Below are 15,081 nucleotides of genomic sequence, written 5' to 3'. Positions count from 1 at the left end.
TTTGTCATACGGCCAAATTCAAACGTCTGCACCCGATATTCGTTACCTATATAGATGTAATACGGAAATACAAATTTCCAGTGTGGCGTCGTATCGGCTGAATAGCAAGTCTCAAGCCGACGAACGCGCTCCGCATACTCTCGAGTCTAAGGTATACAATATACAATATAGAATATACAATATACAATATACCAATAATGTTGCTCTACTGCATAAGTCACGAGTGTATATGTAGGTGTATTTATAAGTGAACTGCACACACACACACACCAACTTATGTGCATCTGTTTTGTCTCACCCTCACCCCTCCAGCTACCCGTCCCCAACTTCTGTACCCTACCCCTGGTAAAATAGTTACAAACATCGTTAATCTGTAGTCGATATATAACGCTACCAGAACACTCGTTGACAATACCAAGTACTCGCCAAGTGCTAACTTAAACTATCAACATCATGTGGTGTGTTTTATCTCAAAAATCTCAATTTATCTTTACTTAGTTTGCTCTTAGTTCATTAAAGTATTCTTTTTTTTTGCAATTACCTTTAACGATTCTAACATCAGCAGACTCTTGATCATTTTTTGGCTCTTAAGAAAATTAGATAACATTGAACATATTGAAAAAAATCTTTTTTTTAATTTCTACAAGTAGAATTTTTTTTTCATAATTTATTTGTTGAAAAAAAATGTTAAAAATTGTCGGATGTGTTTCTTTTGATTTTATAGAAAATTTTTATCCTAAAAATTATGTTGCAATTAATTTATCATTTCCATTATTTCAAAACCATTATTTTAAATTATTTCAAAACACAACAATTGACATTTTTTCAAATTTACATTTTAAGAAAAAAGTCTACACTTTTAATTAAAAATAAATTTTATTTAGACACTAAAAGTATATAAATAAAAAAATTCAACAATACCGAAAAAACAGGACTAAAAATTTCACTGTATTTTAAAACAGGACAACCCTAAAAATTAATCAAATTCCCATTCCATAAATTAGTTTAGTTCAAACGAACCATAAAAAATTTAACCAACCAAACTTACAACAAAATATGACAAAAATAGTTAATATTAACAAAAAAAAAATAAAGAAAACTAAGGCAAACCGTGCCCGCGGCAAAGTTATACTCATACTTTTTATGGTATGGTGTACAAAGGCCCGAGGAACAATAACATCTATCATAAAAAAGTTGAGTTTGTCCTTGTTCCCGTCACGCGTTTGCACACTCTTAACTTGATTTCTTTCTTTCTTTTCATTTTTTCTTCAGCACCCCGGGTCATATATACTTGACAATACACACCTGCAAGTTGTACATTATCCATGAGTTACACCCTAGAGTTGTAGACGTCACTGAGTTGCAATAAGACCAAAGGACTTTAAGATAGCAAGCTCTTTGGGGTAAATTCCCCAAGGGATATTCCGCCAAACTCTATATTATACACGTACAGTGTATAGTTACAGACGGCATTCAGTTTGTACACACTGACGCCTACGATAATTTAATACTTAAAGCGATGAGATATATGTATAAATAAATATATAATTGCATGTATTATAAGTACTCATACATACACGAGAGCTGTATTGACTCCGTCTTAGTTTAAAAAAAAGTAAACAAAAAAACGTTCATTTAAATACTCCCACGCACACAAATATTGATTATTATTATTTTGTTCATATTCCTAGAGAATAACTCGGAGAAAGATTAAGTCGAAATAAAAGTTTATAAATAAAATTAATTAATTAAAATAAGAAGTTTGCGTAATAGGTTTTTTTAGAGTTTGTTTTTTATTAATTAATTTTTATTTATTGGTTTTTATTTAGCAAACACACAAACATAACCACATAATTTCTATGCATGCAATCTTGTTTCTGTTTTTAAAAATTAATCCTCTGTCACTGCTAATTTTTGTTTTAAACTTTAATAACGATTGATAATGTCAAAAATATTTTATTCATGCAGACGGTAAGACCTGGTTTTGTTTTAATGAGTGATATTTTGAATATTTGATGCTCATCCTTATTAAAAAGCTCAAGCATTAAAAGTCATTAATTTTTCTGGAACTAAAGAAGATTAATTATTAAGTTTAGTTTAAAATTCTGGTGACTTTTTAAATTTGTTTATGGTAATTTATCGTCGATAATTATTATGACTTAGTAACCTTTATTTTTTTGACATTTGTCTGGTGACTTTTGGACCAGTTTAAGCTTAAATATTTAAAAATACGAATTTAGAATCAACTAAAAAAAATTTGAGGAAAAATCACTTAAAATTATTTTAATTTCTGGCATAATAAAATGTTTTGTAACAATTACCAATTTTTTTTTTTTTTTTCTGAAGAGCAGAAGAATTACATTTGAATTAAATCCTGGATTTATAGTTATATGTATAGAGTATTGTATAAAATAACTGGTACCGATGTGATAGAGGATTAATGAACATACAAAACATAACAAGTGTGTTATTAAATATAATAAAAATGTAAGTTTATAAATCCGACTAGTATTAAATATTCAATAACGGGGGATAGGTCAGTTGTATTTAAAGTCAAATGCGAGTTGATGGATTATCTAAAGACCGGATTTAATAGATCAAAGTGCAGGTGAGAACACCATGCCATAGAGAATATAAACAGAAGCAATAGTCATTATTCATTAATCATTGTTATTATTATTATTTTTATTAGTAAATAGACATACGTGAATAGATGCGCGTGTGCATAATAGCTGATGATAGTAACAGTGATAATAGGAGAGTTTCGACTGACCTATCCGCGCCCGCAAATGAGAATATGATACACTACATTTACCCATTAAATTACCGATCTTTCATCTCTCCATCTATAAATAACCTTCGTATGCTTTGATTCATCATTAATTGTTGCCAGTCAGCTGTCCGGTTTTCTATTAACTGTTAATTATTAAATGTAAAATAATAATAAGGATTTTAATTAATTAACTATTTGTAACCTGCAGTTAATATATAATATCTGAAAGTTTGAAAATCAAACAAAGAAAAATTTTTAAATTGATATTTTTTTGCAATGAATCGATTATTGAAAATCTTTTTAATGTATATTATTAAGAGAATAAGAAAAATTTTGTCTCCAGGATAGTCATATGATAAAATCGGTTTTTTTAGTGAAATTTAGTGTCATTGCAAAGATCATGATTTTAATTTGTGCCTTTTCAAGGTTTTATATCATTTTCACCGATAGTCAATTTATTATAAGTATTTAGGTGGCATTCAAAAATACTCTATCTATAGACACATAATTAAGAAATGACCTTGTATCTTGTGAACTATTGAGATTTTTAAAGATATAAGCTCATCCCGATGTTACACTCATCGAGACCTTTCATTTGAGTACCCACATCAATTTTTCATATATTTATATATATTACACACAGAAAAAAAAAATTTACTTGAATCAAGTAAATAGTTTTGAAGAATTTTTACTTCTTGATTTGAGTAGAAAATTTATGAAACTAAGAAATTTTTCTTGGTTTAAGTAAATTTTACTTAATTCGAGAATTTTTTGTCTTAATTCAAGACAATAATACTCTTCAAAATTATTTTCTTGGTTCAAGAATTTCTCTCTTGATTCAAGTTAATTTTTTTTTCAGTGCATATATGTATATATGACAAATATATCAAAATGCATGTGGGTACTTAAATGAAAGCTCTTGATGAGTGTAACATCGGGATAGGCTTATATCTTTAAAAACGTCAATATTTAAAAAGCTACAGTACAATTTAACATAAGAAACGACCTTGTATCTCGAGAACTATTGACATTTTTAAAGATATAAGCTCACTCAAACATTACACTCATTGAAACCTTTCATTTGAGTACCTACATCAATTTTTCATATATTTTATATATTTATATATATGAATATATGAAAAATATATGAAAATGCATGTGGGTACTCAAATGAAAGCTTTTGATGAGTGTAACATCGGGATGAGCTTATATCTTTGAAAGCGTCAATATTTAAGAACATACAGTACAATTTAACAAAAGTCATTATTTAATATAAGAACCTGTTTTTCATCATATCGGTAAATCGAAGACAAAATTTTCCTTATCCTCTTAATTATACAGACTCATGAATATTATTAAATGCGGAGTAGGATGAATATTAGATATTATATATTAGATGTATAATATTTAACAGATGCTGTGTAATGTGTAATGTATAACGATATACGAGCTATATATATTGAACTTTACTATCGCTGATCATGCATATAACTTTACCTAACTCCGACCGATAGTGATGATGGGCTGTGATGGTCAGACGCTGCCGGAAGTTACCGTCTGTTATAGACCAAGTTTCACTACTAGTTATAACACTACTTGTTTCAGCGTAACATCTTTTTTATCTACTTGCTCAGATTTATCTTCGCCTAGAGTATTATTTTTAAAAATTTTAAATCAATAGAAATAGTTGATTTATAATATAATAAATACAGTAAAATAAAATCAAGTAATAATTCATTTTAAAAGCATAAATAAATAAAATAACTCGTATGAGACAATTTAAACTGACAATTTAACTAGTTTAATAATTAGTATGAGAAATTTATTAACGGAAAAAAAAACATGATCTCAATTAAAATAAACTAAACAGACTCGAATAACAATTTAATAAATTAGTAAACTGTCGATTTAAACAGAGTTTAAATCGATAACTGATTAAAAATAAATTAAATCGACATTAAATAAATTATAGGCGCTGAAAGCAGTAGTTTAACTCAGTGTTTAATCAAACAATACTTAAATCTTTAGACGACTTCTAAAAATTAAACTTAAGTACTAAAAATAAACATGTTGATCTAATTAATTAACCAAACTCTAATTAAATGTATGCTTACAAATCTACTTGTTTAAATAAGAAATCTCGAGTTTAATTAATAAAAATTCTTCAGTCATAGAGAACATTGATACTCGAAAATATAAAATTCTTTATTCTCTATTTTATATTTACCATTTCAGATTTTATTTTATTATGAAAGAAGTTATTATAAAAGAAGATAACTCTCGCTTTTGTTTATTATTTTCATGTTATTTATTTTTTGTCATTAAAAATTCCTCTTATTTAATTACTCATTTTTTTTTCTTCATCTAATTTGAATTTTTTATCATTCACATTATTTTTCATAGTCTGGGGATTTGAATAAAACAAAAGCTGCCAAATACAGATATTTATTATCTTCAAAAAAATAATTCTAAAAAATTTATTTATTTATTTTCCATCCATTTTTTTTATTCTAAACAAATTAGAACACAAGGCTGCGCTTATACGGCAGGGTGAACAAAGAAAGGTGACAGCCAAAGAGCACTAGATTACTCTGTTTACATCGCAGCAACGCTGTGTCTCACCAAGAAATAAAATAACATCGAGTGGGTCAATCAATAGTAACCGTGTTCCACTATAGTACACATTGAAAAAATAATAAATATAAATAAATAAATAAATACTAATATTATTGCTAATTAACCCACAAACGCTGCGCAAACAATATCAGTCCTTACTTTTCAAAACTAAGCCGAGTAAAAACATAAATAAAAATATTTACAACCCATCATCAGCTTGAAGAAGCAATCGCCGTCTTTTCGCGCGATAAATATAAATCTTCTGGGATGTGATAAAAAAATATATAGATGTATAAAAAAAAAACAAAACAATGAACGTGTCAGCAATCTAACGATTGATACTACACACTCATGAATGAATGCTCCCTGTCACTTTCAATGTGATAACCGACTATTGAAATAACGCTCACCTGCACTATCATTCAACATGTCTGTATATTTTGGAGGTTTAATTTTTAATTTAATTAAAAAACTTTCCCAATTTTCATTTATTTTATTTTATTTGTCATAAAAAAAAAGTGTTTTAAAAATTTTAATATAAAGCATAAATATCCGAGGTTATTGTTCGGTGTACTTGTTATCCTTATAAACAGCTTAAGCATGTAAATCTAGAGCCCGCAGCAAAAACGATAGATGATAATAGAGATTGAAAGATCGGTGTATTGTAACAAGTTTGCAAGAAACAAGATATACAAGTAGATTGACTTTGAAAAATAGTATCTGTATGAAAAAATATGTGTAAGTATTTTATTTTTTTTTTTTTTTTTTTTTGAAGCAGTTTTTTATATACACATCTGTTATTGCAATAATGATAAAAAAGAAACTTACCCGTTGCGGTAAGAGCGATTACCGCTAAAAGGGTCCAGTAACGTTTCGTCATTATTTCGTCCCCGGGGATAAAAAACGGCCCCGTTTGATGCATGAACAGAGGTTGTCACGTGGTCACCTTGTAAGACACAGGATTCCCTAGAACGAGTTACACAGAGCCTCGTTTTGAGCTTGTGACAATCTCCGGTTGAGTGACAACGGCAACAACTGAGAGTTTAAGTGGTAACCGTTAATTGATGATACCGATGATCCAGATCCAGACACGCCAAAATCACGACACACTGTTACAGAGGACTGAAGCGATTTAAGTGAAGATGAGGTTGCAATAAGCGATAACAAGTTGTTGTAATAGAAGTTGTAGTAGCTTAAGAAGTTTAAGAAGAAATTTAAGAAGAGTAAAAGTGTTGAATGAGCGTTAACAAACACGTTAAACATTTTCACGTAGCCAAGGCTCTGATTCGATACTAATGCCACCGCAGACTAGACACGTGACTAACAACAATGATACGCGAAGAACAATAACAACAACAACAACAGCAACAACAACAACAACACTTCCCGGCGGTTAAATTTCAGCTGGTGCCCGCGTCTTATTTTTAATCTTGTTTTTGTTTTTGTTCTTAATCCGACTGCCGGGTGAGCTTAGCTTATTGGCGCGGCATTCCAGCTCCTGTTCCAGCTGAACTTTAGCCCAGCTACGGCGACAATCCATGTTCAACTGGAACATAGTGGTTCCTCGACAATGACATGGTACCGAAAAAATTATCACGCCAATAACTGACGCACTGGCATCCAGGTCATGCGGCACAATAGATCTGACCAACCTCTCGCCGCTTTTTATTCTTTATTCTTCACTTTATTCTCTATTCTTCCCTCTTGAGAATACCTCCTCTGTTTCGCTTACCCTCTTCAGTGGTTAACTCTTTAGCCTTCAATTTCTCTTCCACTTGAATCTCGAGTAACTGGTAGTAACCATTAGCTGGTTGCGATCTATCAGCCCTCGAGACGAGCTCAACTGCTGGTACAGCTCACTATTTACTGGGACAACTTAATACCAGTAATTCGCGGACGTATGCAAAAACCACCATCAATAACTTTGACAGCTGGGCCAGTTGATTCAGCAGAACAATAAGAACATTCGAGTTATCTTTATTGCTATAATTGCTGGTGCTATCATCGATACAAAGATAGGTAGGTAGGTTTATTTACATAAAAACAGTGCTGCCGAATGAGAGATCCAAAATCTGAGTCTGAGTCTGAGTCTAGTCCAATTTTCCCGAGATTTAATACGAAAAATCAGATACAATAGTAGCACATTCGAGCCAACAGTTTGAATTTCGGTTTGGTTTAGTTTGGTTTATTATTACTAAAAACTGTACGACTTAACTCTTACGACGGTGGGAATAAAGTGTACAAACCCGTCGACGTTCAACGGTGGACTGATATTCATTTAGTCTTAGAGCGCAGCAGTTCGCGCTTGGCAGAAACCCCCGCTGTTGAACGTCCCACATATAACCCCATTTCTCTACTACTCCTCTTGGCTACCCTGTACACCAAGCACTATTTCAGGCGAATCTGTGAGCCAGAGAGAGATAGAGCCAGAAGTTACCCCCGTGTATGTATGTGTCTTCTTCAAAAGGGAGGGAATCAACGCTGTGGGACACATAGTCTGTGCTGTATAAGGTACACCCCGTACTACACTATAGTTTCTGCCTTGCTGTACTGGCAGATCGTGCAACCAAACGGATAGGAGAAGAGGGAATCGTTACTATGGCGAGATCAATATGACCCTACTGCGCATGACCGAGACTTCTCTACACTTTAAGCTCAACACACCGATGTTTCGTACTTCTCTACACTCTCTCTGATATTTCTTTATTTTACGGGGTATAATGCTGTACTTCTCTCTATATGGTATTTGTATTAGTATTAGTATTAGTGCTAGTACTCCACAGTTGTTCTAAAAGCCATGTATGATGTGCACAGTAAGCCACTGGCGTCTTCTTACTATACTATACTATAGCTTAATGTTCCGAGCCGTTCCTGATATCAGACTTGAGACGCTAATGATGTGAGATATCTATAACCACATGTCGGACCCCATAATGATCATAACTATACACTTTTATTTATTTATCGATTTATAATCGTCCTTGTCAGCCATTTTTATTATATTAAGACTTTTTTTCAGTTTATTTATTTATTTACGTGGCTAGCTTTCGCTTATTCGGAGGCTGATGCTTAGCAGTCCTGGAAAAATAGTCAATGAACTGAGGGAAGGGGCTCTTGATTGGTGATTCAATTGTATTCGCGTGGCTAACTCTCTCTCTCGGTGTTCGGGGTATAGTGCATCTATGTCACTTTGCTGTCATATATCTATACGAATATATGTGTTCTATTTATATATATGTTGTTCCATTCTATTGTTTTAGACTAGCGCAGAGGGAGTGGGGATAGACGCAGAATTTGCCGCGCTTCGTTGAGAATATTTACCTTCTTGGCAATGAATATCAAGTGATTTTGAATGTTTTAGATAGATTGAAATTTATCGAATTATTGACCTAATACAAATATACAAATATTATATAAGTGAAGGATAATTCGATTTAAAATGTGTAATTTTATTTATAATTATTTTCAAGGTTTCAATATTTGCTCAGCTTTTTTTCAGTTTATTCAAGTATCAATTATTGATTGAATTAATTTTTCCGTATGATTTTATTTGACATAAAAGTACGAAAATTGTAGAAGAGAGACATGTATGATTGATTCAATAGTAATTGAGGAAATAATTTTTGGTGACCTATTTAATTTTTTGCTCTTTAAAATTGTTATTGTTATTGTTATTATGGTTAATTTTTTTTACTGCATCATTAATACTTAGAGTTTTATGTAAATTTTTATAATGAGAGCTAACATCGGTAATAAAATAATTGGATAAACGCCAAAATTTTATTCGTTTAAATTGCAGTATCCATTTTGGAGATTACATTCCTCGGTCTCATCTGCACGACACCGGACGCGGACTTAGATGAACCGGCATATAATTTTCTTCATTTTTGTAATGACTCAAGTTTTTATCAGAGTAAGGATTAAAATTGTTTTTTTTTTTTCCTTTCGTGCATTACTTTGATTATTTTTCGTGCTTGTCGGGGCCCTTCACAAATTCTGAGTGCAGTCGGTAGTTTCTATTTTGATAAATCGGATTTGTTAATACGAAAAATTGGTATCGCTAAAATGTTGGCTACTTTCCGGGAGGATTAAAGGAGCTGACCTATCTAACGCGCCGAGATTCTATTATGAGATCAATCTGACGAACAAGAACCATGATCTGACCCAAAAACGTGCCGTGATAGAAAAATTTTATTTTTATCTTTATTGTAAAAATATTCAGAGTTATTTTTTGAGATAATCTTACAATGTCGAGATTTAGTAAAAATTAAATTTAAATTTTCTCAATTTTTTGGAATAAATTCGTCAATATTAAACGCGCAAATCCAGCGAAAAAAAATATATTTTTTGCGTATTTAATTAAATTGCATCTTTATTTTCGGTTCAATAAAGCAGATTACAAAGTATGTTAGTCTAATTTCTTCATTGAATAAATCTGTATAATTATCGACAATAGCTACTACGCATCTATTGGTGATGACTCCTGCAGGAGAATTTTTAAATGAGATCGAGAGTTTTAATAAAAATACATTTTTTTACGATATAGGAAATAATTTTTTGTGTTCATTAATATAAAAATTTTAAATAAATAAAAAATTAAATAACACAATTCCATTAAATTTTTCTTATATTACGTAAGTAAGTTTAAATTCGTGGGTAATTTTGACCTAATAAAAATTATGAGCAAAATTATTGAAAATTTATTATTTTGTAAATGTTATTAAATATTTTAAATCTAAACTTTAAAAAATAAATAATTTAAAAAATATAAAAAATTACATCAGTTCTAAAAGGCTTATACAGTGCCATCTAACAGTCGGAATTAAAAGCCGATATTGCTCGTATCTACTCTCCTTGTCTATGACTATCTACAGAGCTACAGAGACGGATACTAACCAACAATATTATTTTCCCGTCATTGTGTTCGTCCTACATTGTAACTGATTTATTTTAATTAAAATTTAGTTATTAATAGAATTAATTATATTATTATAAAATTTTATCATCCTGTAACTAATTGACATCAGCAGGTAAATCCTAGATATGGAGATATTCAGTGTGTGGTGCGTCAATAAGTCATCGCACTTTGCTTCCTATTGTTTGTGATGTTAACTGGTAATTGACGTTTTGTTTATTATGAAAAAAATTGAATCGGTAATCAGTATTTGTCTAATTATTTCTTAGATGTGTGTCAAGAGGAGACCATGATTCCACTTGATGGATAAAATATCCACCTACGATAGGCTCACTGAGCCATTATTTACAGATAACCAGCAATGTTTAATGTACAATTAAGCAGTACAGAGCCTCATATTACAAGCACCGCTAAAAATCATAATTCCAACAGTGTATTTTATACACCACTTACTTCATTTGCTGGTTTGTATTTTATATTTTAATAATTTAACAAATATCGATGTGACTGTAATTATTCCTCAATTTCATTTTTTTTTTTTTTTTTTTTTTTTTTAGTAAAATTTATTGGATAATTTATAATTATCCTTTTTATTGTTGAATTTTAATTATTATTCAATTAATTTAATAATATTTATCAATTATGTATACTAAATCAATGAAATTATATTTTATTCAATTGAAACTGACTCACCATTTGATGAACTGGAAAGTTGACAGCTGAAGCTGGCCTGGATACTCCTAAAAATAATAAATTAATTTGTTTTTCTGATTTTTTAAATATTTTTTTTTAATGAAATTACACTTAGTAATTATTAATTAAAAAAAAACTTCAAGTTTTTGACTTTTAATTTGGCTATTTATAATTTTAATTTTTTTTATAGTCATAAAAACTGCACTCTTGGACTTTTTTCTTCATGGATTCTCATATTTTCAATTCTATGTCTGATTTTATTTTTACTGTCATAAAAATTGTCAATTTAAAAAAAAATAGATGACATTTGATGATTTTCTATTAAAATTAAGTTAGCCAACATCTAAACAATTTTATAATTTTTTTTTTCATTGAAAAAATTATTGCAAATAAATAAAAAGAAAAATTTCGCGGGTAAAAAATCTGAAAAATCATAAGTGCAATTTTTAAAAAATATTTTTTAGTTCTAATTCAATATTTTTTTTAATTTTTTAATTTAACTTTATTTTTTATTTAATTTTTAATTTTCTCTGTCAGTTATTTATCCTTTTTATATTTAATAAACAAAAAATTTTATTTAATTTAAAAAAAAACAATTATTAACTATTTTTATAAAGTTTGATCATAAAAATAAATTACAATCAAAATAGAACTTCTCTGATGTCCATTCAAAATTATTAAAAAGAAATAATAAAAATTAAATTAGCCATTTAAAAATTTTTAGATTTTTTTTTTATTGAAAAAATTATTAAAAAAAAATAAAAAAAAATGTCCCTTGTAAAAAAACTTTAAAAACTGTAAGTGAAATTTTATAAAAATATTTTTTTGTTTTAATTTAATTAATTATTAAAAAAAGTCAAATAATTAAAAACGTCGGCTAACTTTAGTATCATAAAGAAATATTTACATTATTTTAAAATTTTTAGTTCCCTGTCTTTATTTTGCTCTTTAATTTGATTATTTTAAAACATTGTCTCTGCTTACTTATTTAAATATCATTAAAATAGCCATATATTTATTTATTTTACAAAAAAAAAATTTATAACAAAGTCACGGCGGCCATTTTGTTAAAATCTGCCACTGAGCAACAAAAAAAATTTCTCGAAAGATTTTTTTAAACTAAAACAATTATTTAATTAGAAAAAAAATATTTACCTTGTTTGTTATTAAATTTTCACAACATTTTTTAATTATTTACAACTTCATCACTATTTATTTAAAATAAAATACTCCGAACGCGAACTAATCCGAATTTGCAATCTCATTCAATTTATTTCCCGTTAAAAATAATTTAAATCCCATTTTTTCTTTTTAAAAAACTTTAATTTACTCACTGAAGCAATAATAATCATATTTTGTTAATAAATACTGACAAAAATAGTTTAAAAAGAAAATACTAACCCCTAGACGTGTCAATGAGCAAAAGAGCAAAGTAGAACTGTCACGGCGACCCGAACCGGCTCTCGTACTACCACCGAACGGTTGCTTTTTTACTAACGCGATTTTCTATTGGTCTAAAATTCAAATTTCTCAAAAATAACCCAATCAGATTGATTTTTTTCTAACGCGAATTTTAATTGGCTAATTTCAAATTTCCTCAACCAATCACAGTCAAGATTCTGTCAGTTTGCAAAATAGCAAGAGGGAGCTTTAGAATGACCGTTAATTTTTTGCTATTGTTACTTGTCGGAGCTTACGGAGCACTCAGTCTGATGTTTTAGAGTCCCAATGTCAAAATTTCTTCCGGATTTCGCGCAGTACGGGTTAATGATTAATATTTACGGTCGTGTTGATAAATTAAATAAATAAATAATTAAATAATCAACGATAAATATTTTTTTGTAATTAATTATTTATTTTTAAGTCAAAATTTTCTCAAAATGGCTTCCGTGTGTGTGTTAGTTAACAGTTTTTTGGTTTGAAGTGACGAAAAATTAATTAATACCCGCAGATTAATCATAATTTTGGCTGACAGGTACTTAGTTATTTTTTTATTTGCACAGAAATTATATTATAGAATATTTATTAATTTATAATCACTCAAAATAGCGCATTAAATATTATTTTTATCGAATCAAATTTTTATTAGAAAAAAAATTTTAACTATAAATTTTTTTTGTGCTGTTTGATTTATTTATTAAAAAATCCATTCAAAAATCACCAATCATGGAATATATATTTTTTTTTAAATATTCATATGTAATATTTCCAAATTTTGCACATATGAATTTTTTTTAATCCATTATTTAATTATTTGAGTCAGAAAAAATTATCAGACTCCATTTTCGCTATAAAAAAATCTCAGGTAGTGAAAATAGATCTGACAATTAATTAAAAAAAAATATTGAGCAAAAATTTCATGCTCCTAAAATTTTTTTTCTAATAAAATTCAATCTGTCAATAAAAAAAAAAATTCTTCAGCAATTTTTCTGTCTAGTGTAATAAAAATTGTCTAATTATTTCTATTAAAGTCGAATTTCTGATACGCATTATTATGATTAATCTTGATTATATCTATAGATAAAAAGTAGTGTTATATTGAGTTTGTGTAGTGTGTTTTGTGAGTGAGCAAAAAAGTGAATTACAACCTAAACAATTAACAATAGAATTTAAAAGACAATGACAGTAACGTTAGCAGTCATTAGAGAATTTTTTAAATTTTTTTTAACAAAAAAATTTGTTCCAAAAAATAATTTAAAAAAAATTGCATTTTTCATTTTTTAAAATTTCTACATGCCAATTTTTTTTCTTATTTTTTTTACTATAATTTATTTGTTAAAAAAAAATTCTGAAAATTATTTAATATCTGCAAAATTTATTTTCATAAAACGACAATATATTTTTTTTCTTCAATACGATTTGCAGTAGAATGCAGATTGGTAAGTCAGTTTCAATTGAATTTTCTAATTTTTATATGATTAATTTGTTTAATATTCAATTTATTTATTTATTACGCCTCGGTAATAAACAAATCTCCAAAATACACCCCAATTATTAATAACATTAAAGTTAGCAGTCACTAGAGAATTTTTTAATTTTTTTTAACAAAAAATTTGCTCCAAAAAATTATTTTTAAAAAATTGCATTTTTAATTTTTCAAAATTTCTACGTGTCAATTTTTTAAATATTTTTTTTGCTATAATTTATTTGCTAAAAAAATTCTAAAAATTATTAAATATCTGCTAAATTTACCATCAATTATTATCTAAAAAAGATTCAACTTTCTAAAGTGTGAATAATTACAGTCACAAATCGATATTTATTCAGTAATTAAAAAAAGGAACAATAAATATTATTTAAAAAAATGATTTTACAGAAATGTGGTACCAAATATTTTTATGGGCACTGTTTTCATCAATATTTGTCCACACAATAGCAGCATCAATTTGTTTTGCGACTTTGCGTAAACACAAATATGGAAAGTGAGTAACGACGACGTGAATAAAACTCAGTATCAGTAATTTGAGATAAAACAATAATCCAAATATTTGTACTGATGATTTAAACGCAGATTCTTTCCAATCCTGATTCTGGTAATGGGATTTCTGTTGCCATTGACGTCCGGGGTGTTGAGCTCTGCGGCAATAGCGTTTGTTTATCGGGCATCCAGCTACCAAATGCCACCTTTGTACGCATTGTTTTGGGGGATAGGACAAACTGTTTTGGCTGCTTGCGTCGGTTTCACTCGCATTCTAGCGACCTTGTAATTATCACGGTATTTATCGCTCAAACCCACCCTTTACTTCATCATCCAAACCTTCAAACGTCATGTTTATGTTTCTCCTGATCAACAGTCGTTTGCTACCAAAAGAATTTATTCACTGTCACTGTAAATATTATTCTACATCGTCCTACTCTTGAGTTCGACATAGCTCGTTATTTTTTATTTAATACTTTTGATTTTTTTTTACATACTCATGATTATTGATAATCATCAGGGTGTTTTATTAACACCCAGCTCACTAATGTCTTTCATGTGATATAATTATTAACAGACATTAATTATATATACTTATTTCATTCTTTACTGCCGTTTTATTTTTTATACTCACTAGAAATTTTTATTTTATTGATTTAAATTAAT

General features: G+C 28.7%; 2 protein-coding genes across 4 annotated transcripts in view; one reads left to right on the top strand and one right to left on the bottom strand.

Annotated features, from left to right (window-relative positions):
* Positions 1-11,033, bottom strand: part of LOC123258639 (neuronal acetylcholine receptor subunit alpha-7) — a 129,513-nt gene extending 118,480 nt beyond the window's left edge. Inside the window, exon 1 of one of the 2 annotated variants that reach the window (XM_044718780.1) lies at positions 10,998-11,033. In XM_044718780.1, the coding sequence (XP_044574715.1) occupies positions 10,998-11,000 (3 nt within the window). In that variant the 5' untranslated portion in view covers positions 11,001-11,033. Of the gene's footprint in view, positions 1-6,217; positions 8,169-10,997 lie in introns of those variants that run through there. The other variant, XM_044718778.1, reaches the window with a different exon arrangement.
* On the top strand, positions 10,268-15,047 carry LOC123258640 (transmembrane protein 170B). Of its 2 annotated transcripts, XM_044718782.1 has the most exons (5): positions 10,268-10,325; positions 10,417-10,504; positions 10,574-10,768; positions 14,314-14,419; positions 14,509-15,047. In XM_044718782.1, exons 3-5 carry the CDS (start codon positions 10,666-10,668, stop codon positions 14,702-14,704), a joined length of 405 nt encoding a protein of 134 aa, XP_044574717.1. In that variant the 5' UTR covers positions 10,268-10,325; positions 10,417-10,504; positions 10,574-10,665; the 3' UTR covers positions 14,705-15,047. The 2 variants fall into 2 exon arrangements, with proteins under 2 accessions (XP_044574717.1, XP_044574716.1); XM_044718781.1 differs by having other exon boundaries at positions 10,268-10,504.
* Positions 15,048-15,081: the final 34 nt, after the last annotated feature.

The sequence above is a fragment of the Cotesia glomerata genome, linkage group LG2, assembly GCF_020080835.1.
Source record: "Cotesia glomerata isolate CgM1 linkage group LG2, MPM_Cglom_v2.3, whole genome shotgun sequence".
In the NCBI taxonomy this organism is placed as follows: Eukaryota; Metazoa; Arthropoda; class Insecta; order Hymenoptera; family Braconidae; genus Cotesia; species Cotesia glomerata.
This window is presented reverse-complemented; position numbering and strand designations above follow the sequence as displayed.